General features: G+C 34.0%; 1 protein-coding gene across 5 annotated transcripts in view; it reads left to right on the top strand.

The window, feature by feature from the left end:
- LOC138325571 (sestrin-1-like) overlaps nt 1-15,613 on the top strand; it is a 57,144-nt gene extending 41,531 nt beyond the window's left edge. For 2 of the 5 annotated variants that reach the window (XM_069271334.1, XM_069271352.1), the window contains 8 exons: nt 7,150-7,179; nt 8,609-8,779; nt 9,030-9,212; nt 9,361-9,588; nt 9,874-10,006; nt 10,525-10,762; nt 10,978-11,203; nt 11,467-15,613. In XM_069271334.1, coding sequence (XP_069127435.1) covers nt 7,150-7,179; nt 8,609-8,779; nt 9,030-9,212; nt 9,361-9,588; nt 9,874-10,006; nt 10,525-10,762; nt 10,978-11,203; nt 11,467-11,553 — 1,296 coding nt within the window. In that variant the 3' untranslated portion in view covers nt 11,554-15,613. Of the gene's footprint in view, nt 1-6,020; nt 6,348-6,517; nt 6,907-7,149; nt 7,180-8,270; nt 8,469-8,608; nt 8,780-9,029; nt 9,213-9,360; nt 9,589-9,873; nt 10,007-10,524; nt 10,763-10,977; nt 11,204-11,466 lie in introns of those variants that run through there. The other 3 variants (XM_069271343.1, XM_069271366.1, XM_069271358.1) reach the window with 3 other exon arrangements.
- Nucleotides 15,614-16,003: the final 390 nt, after the last annotated feature.

Below are 16,003 nucleotides of genomic sequence, written 5' to 3'. Positions count from 1 at the left end.
CACTCGATCTTATTGTTGTGGGGATCAATACTGAATGTTTCAAGTAAGGTAAAAAAGCAAATTCAAAATTTCCTTTAAGATTTGCCATATAGGTCAATCAGTATGGAAGACAAAGCCTGCATGCTGAGTTTGCAGTTGTATTGTTTATGAATTGTTTCTACATGGTGACATGCAGGTCTTGCTAACACAGATTTCATTTGATTATTATATTTATACAATTAAAATGAAATAAAATTTAATGAGATCCACCATTAAGATCCCTTAATTTTCACCAAACATGTACCTTTAGTAGCTAACTGAGCTCTTTTGAATTGGGTAGTTTGTAGTACTGAATCTGAATTATTGACATGCAGGCTGGCAAATTATGATAATCTACACTTCCACAGTTCTCCATCCTAGAATTTTCCTATGTTTTGATCTGCTGAAGTGCTTCACTTATTCTGTCAACGTATACGTCTATAATTGCTAATTTTCTATAGCAGAACAAATGCTTGATAAAGTAAAAAGACAATTATGAATTTACATAAGTAATAGAAGTGTAATTATCATGTGAAATATATTAGTTCATAAATATGAATACATTCTGATATACTGCCCGTCCACTCAAGGTCACTTCTGACCACTCAAGGTCAATGCTGACCACTGAGATGACCATTCACACCTTTGATGTCAACCTGGAGAATGGAGATTGACAAGCCTTTATGGTCCTTTATTCCTGTTTACTCAGAGTTATAGTGATGTAAATCAGGGTCTGCAGTGTGCTTGACAAGAAAATCATGGTCACAGAGAGGTTTTTGCATGAAGTGGGAGAAACAGCACATGTGTGTTGTACATGTTATGAAGAGTGGGTGGTGTACCAACACATGTATGATGGCAGGTTTATGGCTCGTTCATTATAAAATAACTGTAAAATGAAAGTATAATGTTGTTATATCTGTCAGATAGGTTCATTGTGATTGTGTATTGAGCTGATGTACATTGTGGCACATATACTCTGATGGTACTGGGAATAAAAAAAAAATCTTTTGTCCTTCGTTTGATCAAAGCAGCTTTAATATTATTAATGTCAAACCATGCCATTAGCATTGTTTGTTTTTCAACCTTTTAAGAAAATTTTACGGCTTTCCATGTTGATATTGATTTCATGTTTAAATGGCGATAAAACTGTCATTCTTCGCGGTGTGCATGTACAATCAGATGTTCACAACATCGTAAAAAACACTCTATTGTTCCCAGTATAGTCTTCTACATGTAATTCTATACTGTATCATGAAAGACATTTACAAACCATAAACTCATATCATTTTAAATAAATAAGTACAATCTATATTTTGTTTAGTGTGTAAATGCATGAAATGAATCTTAATGATTATGTAATTCTCTTCTGTGCACTATTGTCTCTCTATATCATGCATTTTCAACCAAGTCACATCCTGAATATTGGAAATCTATCAAATATATATATAATTTAAAGGTTCTTGCAGTATCACCTTGTGTATATATATTCCCAAAAAACATTCCATAACTATGTAGGTTTAGATTTATATCTTATACATGTTATTGCCTTGCAATTTTCAAGGTAAAAGAAAGAATTTAGTTTATTAAGGGCTTTTTGAACCTGCTCATCTTATGTCATTTAATATGCATGTAAATGTCATTATATGTCAACCAATGAAATTTTATACCGATATTGCTGCACCATATCATTTCAGCAGAAAATAAAATCCAGAATCTCAGTTCATAAGAAGCACATGATTATATATGGTTTAAATTCTAATTACAACAAATTTACAACTCAATTACACAACTACCTCCTACGGATTAAGATTAACCTTTATATAGGATTCGGTGCCAGTTGATAACTTAACTATAAACTTGACTATTTTAATATCGTATTACCATATATTTATTATTTATAGAATTGAATGTCATTTGGATCATTCTGGAAAGTCGATGAAATGTCAATGTGTCTATTAAGCTAGCTTTATATATAACCATCAGCTGTTAGCATATATTGACGGATTTAAAAATCAAAGACAGGAAAATGCCATGGCAACTTGATATCATATTGCAACCATTTTGATCAATGGAATCTCTAGATGACAGCTAAATCAAAGACAGTTGAACTCTTTTGCTTCAAAATCACCTAAAAGCTAAATTTAACACTGTGATGTTTTTCCTCCTTAATGATAGTTTTTTAGATTAGATATGTACGTACACTATCAGGTACATCATCATTCCATTAACAACTTTTACTTATGTTGGTGTTTCATTCAATTCCTGTGTTTGATTATATGTCACTGATTGAGTGAACATTCCGGATTTTCTCTGTAACATGTGATGTTTCGTGACCATAGATTCTGCCTCGTCAATAGATTTCAATTTACCGTGGCTTCACACATGTCTCTGCGACTCCAATGAAATCCGTTTACTTGAAACTGTCTCCAAACATGAACAGAACATTGATGACTCATTCTGAGATTTTTGCTGAAGCAGCACGTTTTGAAAGATGCTATGCGAAGCTATTCCCACACAGAGATAAATTAAGCCTCCAACAGCTTTTTTTTTACCTGTGGTTGAACATTGCCGTCTGCGCTGGTGAAGAAAGCTTATAGCTGGATAGCATAGTCAAATTTGATTATTTTAAATTGAACACTCGGTGCATAATCCACAGGAACAATTCATCAAGCAATTAATTATTTATTACTACAATTTCCTTTATATTTGTTTTAATGCCAAAATATTTGTCCTAAAAAGAAATCAATAATTTGGATCATGGAATTTTGAGTCGCACCATTCAGGCCTCATATGTATACCAGTAATCATAGCAGATATCATTTAGTAAGATCCATCATCTTTTACCCCTTCTATAATTTAGTACTACTAATTCTCGAATAAGTAAACAGGGAACAGCCATTATAATAGTTCATGTATATTTATAGTTCTTTCTTGGTTCAAACTGGTAGTACAGCACAAGGTATTTTCTTCTGTATCTTAGTTTTCAAGAATATTTTTGTTAGCCGTGGATAATAAGACTTGAAGTAGAAATTAAAGAATGTTTTTCCTTAATTTCCTTACCAATTGATCAAGGTCATTTGAAACATGTCGTCAGAGGTGAAATAAGGAAGCTGGCAGATATCACATAGCCACCAGATTAATTAAAGTCATCTTTATTCCTTTACCCCAACAGCAGTGATTTCAGGTTATTAAGAAGACAAAAGCAATCTCAGGAGAATCTGATAATAAAAGCAGTCCAACACCATATATAGATCCGCTCATACATCTGATGGATACCAATAATAGCCAGTTGGAGTTTAAAACAAAGGTCACCTTATTTGTAGACAGCATTGTGATGACCCCCTAGTGATTAGCAGCAGACACAAAACAGAATTCAGGAGACATTGGTCAGCTTTGGAAACTCTTTCAAAGAGCAACTATTGCATATAAAAGAGACATGTAATGAGACTATCCTGCCTTGTTTCGTATATTACACTTTTTACACTATAGATTTTCTTGTGAGCAGTGGAAGCTTGCTCTGATGTCTGCTTGTGACCTGACCAATTTCATAAATTCCATCCATATATAAACACTCAATGGACACACCATCATCCCTTTGGCCATGGTCAGATATAGACATGCATCTGTATTGATTCCTAGAATAGCTGGTTTTTCATTAGGAGTCCTTTCTCCTTGTTTATTATATTGATTTCTTCTTTCCATTAATCTCGCTGACTGGCTGTTTCTAGGGTCATCTGGATGAGTGTGATGGTTGCTATTCCTGCCCAATGGCTGGATATAGTCCAGCCTTATTCAGGTTGCTAGGTGCATTTGAGAGGCAGGAGGTCAAAGGACACGATCACTTAACAATGGTGGCTATGAAAACGGCACTCCCCTAGATGGCCTATTATCCATTCATTGTTGCAATTCTCTACATAATGCAAAGCCCTTTTTGCCTTGGTAATGATATTAGATATATATAGATAGGTCTTTCATTCTTATTTGGGAATTAATGCTATGATTCAATATAAAAGGGTTGCTCAAGTATACAGATGGAGATTATTGCTGCAGTGGATTTAGGGTGTTGATTTTTTCTTGCACAAAATAACATTGTTTATGCACTAAAGAAATCTTTTTCAATCTGACTTTGAGCCAAGGTCAGTGATAAAAAAAAACCACTAAGGTCAAAATTTTCATTATTTTTTAGCCCACCATCATCAGATGGTGGGCTATTCAAATCGCCTTTCGTCTGTGGTCCGTCCGTCAGTCTGTCCATTAACAATTTCATATGTACCAGGTAGGTTCCCCTAGGACCCAAGTTGTGCATATTGCATTTTGGGACTGATCTGTCAACAAGATTTGATAGTTTAAGTTTGTTACCGCTATTTCTCAGAAAGTACTGAAGGGATCCTTTTCAAATTTCATATGTAGGTTCCCCTAGGACCCTAGTTGTGCATATTGCATTTTATGGACTGATCAGTTAACAAGATGGCCAACCAGCCGCCATCTTGGATTTTGATAGTTAAAGTTGGTTACTGCTAATTCTCAGAAAGTACTGAAGGGATCTGTCTCAAATTTCATACATAAGTTCCCCTAGGACCCTTGTTGTGCATATTGCATTTTGACACTGATCGGTCAACAAGATGGTCATGCAACCAACCGCCATCTTGGATTTTGATAGTTAAAGTTTGTTACCGCTATTTTTCAGAAAGTGCTGAACGAATCTTTCTCAAATTTCATATGTAGATTCGGCCCTAGAAATCAAGTTGCTCCACCGCTGACAAATGATATTTGTTCTCAACCAAATACAGCAGCAGACAATTCAGTATTTTTCTTCAGTTACAAAAGTCACTTACTTTACACCAATACTATCATTGAAAAGTTTGAGCTTCTAATTTTACTAAATCTTAAAAATATGAAAAATACTTAATTGCATCACAAAAAAAATCTGTGGCACTATATCCTATATGGAATGAAGTACTGATTGCGCATGCACCAAAGGCGAAACAGATTATTCCATTTAATTTTTTTGTGTTATTAGGCATATCTACACGATTAAACACCAATTATTGTTCAAATGATTAACATCGTTTTTGCTCTGTCGGCGGTGGAGCATCTTTAAAAATAAGATATAAAATAGGAAACAATAGATCTACATATTGTAACTATATATATACGCCTACTTTTCAAGCGAACATAAGACACGTGTCTTGAACGTCAAAATATGTTGGTTGTTTTTACAGTGTAACAGTTACAGTAGGCCTAAGTTAGTACAAGTTCATCCTTCCCACAATGACATGTAAATCAATACATTGTATTTTTGTCAACATTAAAGACAAGCTGCGACAATATTATACTTTTAAACATTACATCATTTAGACCTAATCTGGTTATGTTTGCGATTCAAAGTTTACTCGTCACATTGTTGATCGTGACCGAGATCCACGGCAAGGTCATTTCCCTTGAAACACACCCCCCGTTTCGACCAATGAAATGTCACTATCTGCCAAACCCACTTTTAAACCAATCAACATCGTCCTTTTAACATCAGCTGTTCATGGCAAAACACACGTTCACAAACATGTTTTCGTAGCGATAGAATTAATAGAAAATATGTGTAATTTACGCTCAGTATATATTATCTGTTAAATATTATTCATATTTCATTGCTTATTGATACATGTCATTGTTCTTCTTATTCATTTGAAATCAACATTGTTTTCAAGCTTTTGATTTTGAGACGACCCAATATTTCATGCACTTTATAAATAGAAACTAATCCTAGTGCCTGGTGCTAGCCGTGGAAAATATATGATTAATTCCTTTTGTTGTGGAGAATAAGGTGTCAATATCTAGCAGATATATTTCTCATGACTTAGTTTGTAATATTTGTCGGAAAACATAGCTCGTCATGTTAAGAAGAGGAAATTTTAATTGAAGTATGGTTGCCCTCATCTGCTCATGGAAAAATCCCATGCTTTGTGTCAATCAATCAGACATGTGACTGATACTGAAAGCTGATTGGTTCATAGGTTGTGGCTCCTCCCGATGACTTCATCTTGCATGCATTAACATATATTGACTGAGATAACTTGGTTCGCTACCTCAGCTGTTCACTGTATCGTTGATAGCCTGACGGAGTGGTTGTGTTGTGCATTGAAGGGGATATTTATTATGTAAAACAGTGCTCGGTGATGTTGGATTTTGCTCATTTTTCTAAGTCGTTGGAGCTAAAGTCTGTTGATTTGGACAAAATTAACGGGAACGTAAATACAGCTTCTGTTATATTGGATTGTCAAATGTGCGATACTGCACCCATTGAGGATGGACATGCAGTTCAACCGAAAGAGGTACAATACAGTTTATATTTGACTATTTAACGATTACAAGTGTTATACAAACGTTTTAAATAATAATTTTGCATTTAGTATTTGTAATGCAATATTCGATGTCATTCAATCAGAACGATGTATTTGGTTATTTTAGCTACATTTGTAAGTTAATGTATTCGGTTGAAAAACGTTTTTCTCGCGGCTCTTGCGATTCAAAGAAAGTCAAGTCTTTAAAATTATCAGACAAAATTGATGTCATCCTATAAAACTAATTGACTTTACTATACATTCATTTTGAAAATTGCGAATATGTTATAATTATGTCGCAAGGTTTCATTATCGGAGCTGGCTGCTAGTGTTTTGAACAGTGCACCTCGTAAATTAGGTTTTGAGATGCCCTCGTTTTATCAATATAACCGGTAGGTGTCGCTTCAGCAATGTCAGAGGTCATCAGCTGAAAAATCAGCTGTTTATAGACAAAGAAGCGTCGATCTTGACGGGACTTGAAGTTTGACAGTTGAAATAGACAAAGATGATAATGAAATACTGTGCAGACGTTCCTTATTTGCCCAGAACAGTAAGTTTTAATATGTTAAGTCCATCGCTGATGAGATGCAAAGCTCTCGTAATTATGATTTAATAAGTTGAAAAAAGAAGATTTTGGATACTAGGCCTAGTAGGACTTGCAAGACTCGACCCTCCCGGTGGTCAGACGATATGTGTTGGACGGTGAATTCTTTTTTTCCAGCAGCGAGCACTCGCGATTGTGTCTCACTGTCATTGTGTATGTTATTTAACCAACTTTTCTTTTGTTTCGCAGATAATACCAGCGAGCTCTAAAGACACCGAGGTGTGTATTCATACTTTTTCTTTCATTTGCCAAATTGAGAGGGGGTGAATTTGGGGTTCATAACGATCTTATGAGTTGCGGTGACAGGATATTGTTTGTAAAAGATTCATTATTACATCCAAATGAATAACGTAAATAGAAAATCAAAAACAAGCGACTGTAACTGACTTGCAGTGATTGCATATTTATGGTGCATGCACTGATGCATGTTGAATTTGACATATTATTTCATTAATTCACACTGACAGCTCGTGAGCTTGACGTTCTGTCAATACTATATAGTATGAATATATTAAAAAAAATACCCCTTTATACACAGCTTGATTTACTTAAAGTGCTGCTTGAATCATAATTTACTTTCATCAAATTCAATATATATTTCCAAGCAAGAAATTGTTTAATGAGAAAGATTAATATTACAAAAATGATTTGTAAAAATAGATGTTCCATGTCAATTTCGCTTTATTGTAAATAGAAAATTAATTATAAATATTAAAACAAGAAACTGTTATGGGATTGGGAATTTGAATAACTTTTAGAGATGCATTTTCACGAGAAAAAATTCTTCCTTAATTTAGAGTAAAATGAATTACTATTTATTAGGGATGTAGATGTTGGCAAGAATGAAAAGTGGAGGTCAAAAAAGTTAAGACAGATCATACTGTATGTCCAAGAAGCACAATATTTTTTATAGTCTAAACAGCTAAGCTATCACAGGGTCACACCACAATGAAAATTGTGGATATGCTGTTCTCAGCATGAAAATATACTTACAATATTCCTGTCAGATCTTGTTCATTGACTCCTAAAACCTACATTAAGTAACAGTATTGACACTATCCAAGCCATTTCCTATTGTTATAAGTAGATGATGAAATCGGTCGTGCTTGACTGGTCACAGCGGAAGAAATTCAAGTTCCTTTCCAGGCAATATAGGATAGTCTATAGGGCAGGCATTAGTACTAGCTGGGTGATGCAATGCTAGGTATTGTTGTTAGCCACTATACACATAGGAAAGAACAGGGCCTGCTCTGTGCTGATGCAATATCAGTATAGGTAGATATACACTGTAGGGGAGATAGGCTTAACAACCAGTTCATCGACAGGAGTCTGAGGGAATGGATCTCAGTTATAGTATTAGTCTGTCATAGTGTAGTTATTGTACTTTATAGTATAAAGTGTGTGAATTTTTCTGAATTTTGATGAAGAAAATGACGAAATTAGAACATTTACTAGAAATTTTAGGAGTGAATCACTTGGGAAAAATGGGACTCTTCAAAGATACAGAGGTAATTTTTTTAATTTCAGAGAAATTTTATGCCTTTGTTTATGATGTCTTTGTTTCCTTTGATTTAATTAATAGTCAATATACAAAGGATTGTTTGATATTTAACAAAATCTTATAAGAATTTTCATTTGTATGTTTCAGACACAAGCCCTTTTTGTGGACGCTTTTCTACAAAATAACCGGCTAGACCATGTTGTTCAGCTTATGGGATATCATCCCCAGTACTTGGAATGTTTCCTGAGGACCCAGCAATATCTGATGAAAGGAGATGGGGCCCTACCATTCCACTATCGCCATTACATTGCCATTATGGTGAGTGCTCATGAAAAACTTAATTCTAAAGAAATAATTTTAAAAAATTTAAGTGACAAGAAGAAATAATTTTACTGGATATAAAAAAAAACTTTTTTACGAAGATAATATTGCATCATCACATTTTTTATTGAAAAGTGAACTGTTCTTTGTTTCAGTTTACAAATTGGTTATATTTTAAATATTAACTTTTTGTTTTTTGCATCACTTTTAAAAAAATCTTGATTAAAATAATCTTTATAAATTTCAGGCTGCCAGTCGACACATGTGCACCTATCTGGTTCATCTCCACGAGCAGGAGTTTATCCTTCAAGGTGGAGACCCCGAATGGTTGAAGGGAACTAGTCATGTTCCCAAGAAACTTAGAGATCTCAATGAATTAAACAAATTATTGGCTCACCGTCCCTGGTTGATATGCAAGTCTCACATAGAGGTATGTGCTATAAGATTTGGTGTGAAAAACTTCTTAATTATTTCTGAAAGATTTCATTGAACTATAATTCTTACCCAGTGATATGAATATGTAATCTTTCTTTGGGGTTTATTACCAATGTTAATGAATGATTTTATTTTGATTTCAGAAACTTGCACGGTCACCCAACTCTAAGGACAACTGGTCCATTAGTGAACTGGTCCAGGCTCTTATTCTCATGGCACATTTTCATTCACTTTGTTCGTTTGTGTATGGATGTGGGATCAAATCTGAAATCGACCATAACGGAGGATACACATACAGACCCCAGTCACCGGTAGAGAAAAACGCAAATGATGTGGATTCTTCCGACAGTTCATCTACGAATGGGGATATTGTAAGTGTTAATTATGTTTTCATATATATCCATAATTATTGGTAAATTCTACAAGTTTAAATGTCTAAATTTGCTTTTGTAAAAGGAATAAAGATTTTGGAAAAGAAAATTTAGAGGGGGGGAGGGGGAATGAAAATTTAAGAAGAAGAAAAAGATCAATAATAAAGAGTTGCTAGACTTTAACATAGTTCACAGTTGATATTATGTTTTAAAGATCAAAACTAGTAAGTTTAATTTGAAATACTTGCATCAGGGATAATGTTCCAACAATTTTTGTCGTTACAGAATTCCGAGCCAGAAGTAGGAATAGAAGTTCTCATGGAAAGAATGAAGAAACTAGTGGAGGAAGGAGAAGAAGAAACAACTCAAGAGGAACGAGTGAAGAGATTTGAGAAAGTGGAGAGTCAGAGTGTGGAGAGTAAGTACACAAGTTCAAATTTGTGTGTAGACCTGTAGATACTATCGGGTGATGGCGATGATTGATGATCTGTTTACCGGACTCATTACCATAGTCGAGTACATGACGATATACCACAGTTGTTATGGAGCAACACTTAACTATAGTAAGTTAAGGGTTACTACTGGTATTGATTTATACTGAAGTGTTGCTGCTTTGTTACTTAACACATAATTGCTTTCTTTGGGTATTAATGAGGCAGTGTCATGCAATCAGGTGGAAAACTTCACATAAAGTTTTGTATTTAACAGGTAATTGCATGCTATATAGAACCAGTCTAAAGTAAGGAAAATAAAGCTATTCCATTAAAACAACTTCTCTCCTTTTTATGCCCCTTCTTTGATGTCCTTCCTGCCCCATTCTGCTGTGTCCCATCCATTTCATTTCCTGATTTGGTTTTTGGGAAAAAAAAGAGGAGAAAAAAATTGTCTTAATTTAAGGTAAATCTGTATGTTTAATTTTCCTGTCTTTTCCTCCAGTTGCCGCAAATACAGTACGGCCATCGCCAAAAGCAGAGGTCCTGAAATATGTGGATGATGCGGAATATTGTTACCAGGATTTCGCTAAACGGTCATCTGTAGAGGACATACCAACATTTAGAGCAACAGATTATAGTTGGGAGGACCATGGGTTTTCCCTTTCTAATCGCTTGTATATGGACATTGGGAACCACCTGGAAGACAAATTCTCTGTAGCTACCAACATGACCTACTATACGTAAGTATTGTTGATGGCGTTCCAAAAAAAGGTCTTTATGTTTTAGAATTATTTCCATTATGCAGTTTGGCAAACTTGTATCAGAATAATTTTCAATGAATAAACATTGAAATCTGAAAAAGCATCCTTATATTAACAACTCATCTGGTTGAACATTTAAAAAAAAAAAAAAATACCGAAAATGTGATTTAATCGGTCGGTTTACTTCTTTACAGAATGGGCGAGGTGAGAGATGTTGATACCACTGCGTTCCGGCGAGCAATTTGGAGCTACATTCACTGTTTATATGGCATCATGCACGATGATTACAATTACGGTCAGGTGAATCAGCTGCTAGAAAGAAATCTGAAGGCTTACATTAAAACTATGACGTGTTATCCAGAACGATTGACTCGCAAAGATTACGATAATGTCATGAGGGAGTTTAAACATTCAGAAAAGGTAGGTTCAGTCGCCATTGCTATGTTTTCTGAAGCCTTACATTATCATATTCCCATACATCCGTGCAATGTAACCATTTAGAAAATCATTGTAAATTAAAATGCCTGATTTTAAAAATATCATTAATCTTATCGCTCATTTTAAAAACAAAGTTTATGACTAAAAGGCAAGATCAGTTAAAAGTTTTCTAAGATATAGTAGATATTGGAAAATGTTGGAAAAACTGTGTAAATACTAAGAAATTGCTTATTTCTATCTTACAGGTGCATGTGAATCTGATGTTACTGGAAGCTAGGTTTCAGGCAGAACTTCTATACGCGTTACGTGGTGTGATGCAGTTTATGACGTGATGAAGACATAATACAAGACTTTGATCCATTCATCAGATTCTGTGCGAATAGCTGGAGATTCACGGGAGGGCTTTTCCTTCATTCCAGTAACCTGATTGGATGAAGAGTTGCATTCTAGCCTTCTTCAATATGTCAGGAACTCGTAGAAAGTCCTTTCTGATTGGACAGGGAAGGACTGTGGTGCCAGCACTGCTGATGTGTTTGTTGGTGGTCGTCATGGCAACCAAACACATTGGTAGTCCAGTTTAATGTGTCTGTGATAGTGTCCTTCATTTTAACTGAACTCATTGTGGTGAAATCGATGGACATCATTCAAACAACTAGAAGTATCAGTTACATGATAGTTGTGGGGGTGTATGAATACATTGTAAATGTGTTTTTTATGTTGTGTTAGAAAGTAGTCCATTGTTTTAAAAGTTGTAGATGAGATCTACTTGTGATTAGGCTAGAAAGCGAGACAAGAACAAGTACACACATTTTGTTTTTGTGTACAGTGAATTAGCGAGGCAAGAAAGCGGATACTAAATGTATCTGTAGCGAAAGAGATCATTACTTTTTCATATTTAACATGTTGGATGTGCAATTTATAGACTGGGAAGGTGCTTCAAGCGTCGATCCACGAAAGGAGATTATTGGACAGTACAGTACCGTGATCATGACTTGCGTATATATGGTTACACAAATCGGGGGTTTCTGGACGGGTATCACCGAGTTTGTGGCCAAAACATTGTGAGCCATTTCGGGCAAGAACTCCGTTTGTCTTTCAATAGGTGCTGCAGACCTAAGTTACATTGTAAAACTGCTTAAAGCTATATACTCATTTTATTATAATGTATATATGTACCATACTTTCATAGTCTCCACATTTTGTCATACTCTCTGTAGAAATCGCTGTTTCTCAACGACACATTTGTGAAAAACCAAAGTCTCATGAACTTGTCAGCATTACTAGTAACTGTCGGTTACTGTTTCGGTGCGAATTTGTTTTGTTTCTGAACAATACATTCCACAATGTTGTGAGAATATTATCATGCCTCGTACAAATTGTTTATCCTAGTCAAATTTGACACTTGTGTATGTATACTTGTCTTCTCTCCTCTGTTTGATATATATATGATCTCTTACATGCAATAGTTATAAAATATATTACAGCTAAAATAAGGGGAACTACAACAAAATTCTAAATTCATATGGTAAATATATTAGAAAATTAAAATTGAATTTTTTTGGATGAAGAAAAAATCTATTTTTAAGTCAGTTTATAAAAATGGACAGTCATGTCTTATTAACTCTTGCCAACTCTTGATAATTAGGCGATTGTCTTTTATTTAGCTTTAGAATGATCATACTAATTTTGGATGTGTAAAACTTGTCTTAAGGTTTTGACTAAATTTGATTTGACTTATTGTGCATCAGGTAAAATTGACTCCTTTCAACTACATCAACATTTTCGAAATCAAAAATTTCATTTTTCCAAAAATCAGAGGGAAGTGATCAGAAGACATGCATATGATAGTGCTACAATCAAAAATCAAAATTCCGTTATATCCATTTAAATTTTCCTTGCGAGTTATATCTATTTATATTCAATTTGAAGTGCTGTACAAAAATTTTCCTTGCTATAGTTCTTCTAATGCATTGTCCTAGCTGCTGATAAGGTTAATCCAGTTGTTGATATATATGTATATATAGGGCAAACTTGTTGTGGTATGTATATAGACATATATATAATAAATATATAGGTCTTATTTCACATACATACATGTATGTTATTCTGTTATATATATATATATAATACATGGCTTGCCTTGTAACTGTTGGTGTTATATACAAATATAGATAGTGTTTAAAAACCTTCTCCAACTTACTAAAGCTTGAATGGTGTCCCATGATTCCAATCAGGAAAGGTTGTTTTAATTTAATGTTGTTCTTCTAGTTAGCTAGTTATCCAAGTGCTCTTCGTGAGCAATTTGTGGCAAAAGTTTGGTTGCACAATGGAATATTTACATTATATTAAGTCAAGTTAACCAGGCTTTCTGCCACCAAAGGAAGTGTTCTTTTTATGGGCAAGTTGTAGCAAATGATTGGTTAGCTTTATGAAAAAATATCCTGTATATTTAATCAAGCTAACCAGACTTTCCGCTACCAAACCTACTTTTATTGTTTGTATACTGCTTCAATCATTTGCCATTTCTAATTCCTGTTTCCTTGTTATGCTACAAGCTTATAATAGTACTTTATTAATGATGTATATGCTTGATAACGTAGAGTTTTGACATCTTGTCAATATATCTTCGATATATTTATGAATTAAGACTAGTTTACAACAAGTTTGCCCAGCGAGAATTGAGACAATTATATTAGACCCTGTTCATTTCCTAAAGTTGTTTGAAGACAAACTAAAGCTTGATTATAAATGAAGAATTTTCTTCATCTGGAATTTCAGAATCATTATTCAGAAATAATGTATGTTATAACATAGCATCAACAGCTGAATATTTTAGATTCTCATTGGTGTAATACAAATCTAATTGTGAACAAATTGAAATACACACATGTAAATTAAGTTTACCAATTCCAGTTTTCTGGAAGATACAATCTTTGAGAAATTGGTGATATTGGTGATATTTTATCAGTATCTATTAAATAAATGACAGAAATCTGACGTTGGATAAAATGTTTGTGTATAGCTTCACAATAATTGGCATATTACTTTGACCATTTCGACAACAATGCAACATTTATTTGCATGAATTTTAGATGAATTGCTTAGAACAAATTGTACACAAAAATATGCTTTTCTAAAGTTCATGTGATTTTTGCTTTGAAAAGATAATGTAAATACATGTATTGTGAAAAATATGCGTTTAAATTATAACATAGTTGATATATCAACCTTATCATCGAACAAAATCATTTATTTATATATTATGATAACAGAAAATGGCAATTCAGAAATGGCTTAAATGGTAAACATGCAGTATTTTATCACAAAGGAAATATTTTGAATATATAAAATTTGTGCAATTATGAAATATGACATCTATTTTAGTGAATGTATTTTATGTACTGTGATGGGGCATTAATGCAACTTAATAATGAAGTCGTTAAACCTTTCCTAATTTCTACATGTCTGTACACTGTGAACTGGCTCTTAGAATGGGATTATTATCTATTTTCTGATTATAACTTGTTACCCCTGGCATTCCATTTGAACTGTTCCAATTAAAAAAACGAATGAGTTCATTATAGAATTTCAGGGGCGAATGAGCTTACTTTATCAAAATCAATTCAATTTAAAAGTGACTTGAAAAATAACAAATTAGACGGATGATATACATTCTTTTTAAACTGTATTCACTTATTTGTGTTGTCTTAGAGTCTGCAGTGTACAAAAAAATGCATATGAAATATATGTGAAGAAATCCTGCATAACTGATATAGTGGTTATTATTACTGATAAAACAGTGCTAAGATCAAATAACATTGGAGAGCACCAAAATATTGTGGAGAGCACCAAACTATTGGGGTTTTTTTTCGTCCCTTTTTGGAAACAAAACATGCCTATTTTCTCTTATTGATCTGTTTAATTCAATACATTTGATGTATATAAAAGATTACCAAAGTTGTAATTTTGTGAAACGAACAAGTTGTCTGTAACCAGGATGATTGCAATAACAGAAAAAGTGTAGATTTTTGTCACTGATCAAAACAATACAGAATTTTCTGGTGTGTTGTATGTGTAAAAAGGCTGCTGGGGACACCCTTGTAGGCTTCCATAAAGACAAGGTGTCCCTAGCATGTCCCTAGCTTTGGTGATTGTGTGTTTGTGAGGGTGGCGACTGTTTTGTTCAGTGATAGATATACACTGTTATTCATTCCGATCCTGATCTCTCTCTTGTGTATGTGTAGAGAAATACTGGTGCCAGTATTTTATCCGTTTAGACTACACTGTCCTAGTCTGAATTTGAAAATGAATCTGTATTATTTATTTGACAAATTAACCTTTCATACGTTGTGATACTATGTTGCTAAATAATAAAAAAAAAGTTGATAAAAAGTCTATACTTCTGTTATATTTCATCAACCGTAGTCTCATTATTAGGAGCAGTTTCATTCTGCACTAGTGCAAGGCCTTTCGTGAAAGGACGACCATTACACCAGAGACACTCTCCTTAGAAATCTCAGCTCTTCTAAGTGCCAGTTGCTGCTGTCGTTAGAATGAGAGCAAAATCTTGAGGAATGGACAATGGAGACCTGGAAACGCATTGTTTAAGTAATGCATTGACACAAATAGCTTTAAAATCTGAATATTAAACGTATTTGTATTTTGGAGATGATTCAGAAATCTTGTATTTCCGATATTGAAGGTTTCCATTTTCACAACCAGAGCATGACGAAGGTAAACGAAGTTCGATTTACAGGAAATTTGTATCTGATCACGAGCAAC

This window comes from Argopecten irradians, chromosome 1, assembly GCF_041381155.1.
Source record: "Argopecten irradians isolate NY chromosome 1, Ai_NY, whole genome shotgun sequence".
NCBI lineage: Eukaryota > Metazoa > Mollusca > Bivalvia > Pectinida > Pectinidae > Argopecten > Argopecten irradians.
Note: the sequence above shows the minus strand (reverse complement) of the source record. Positions and strands in the feature narration are given on the sequence as shown.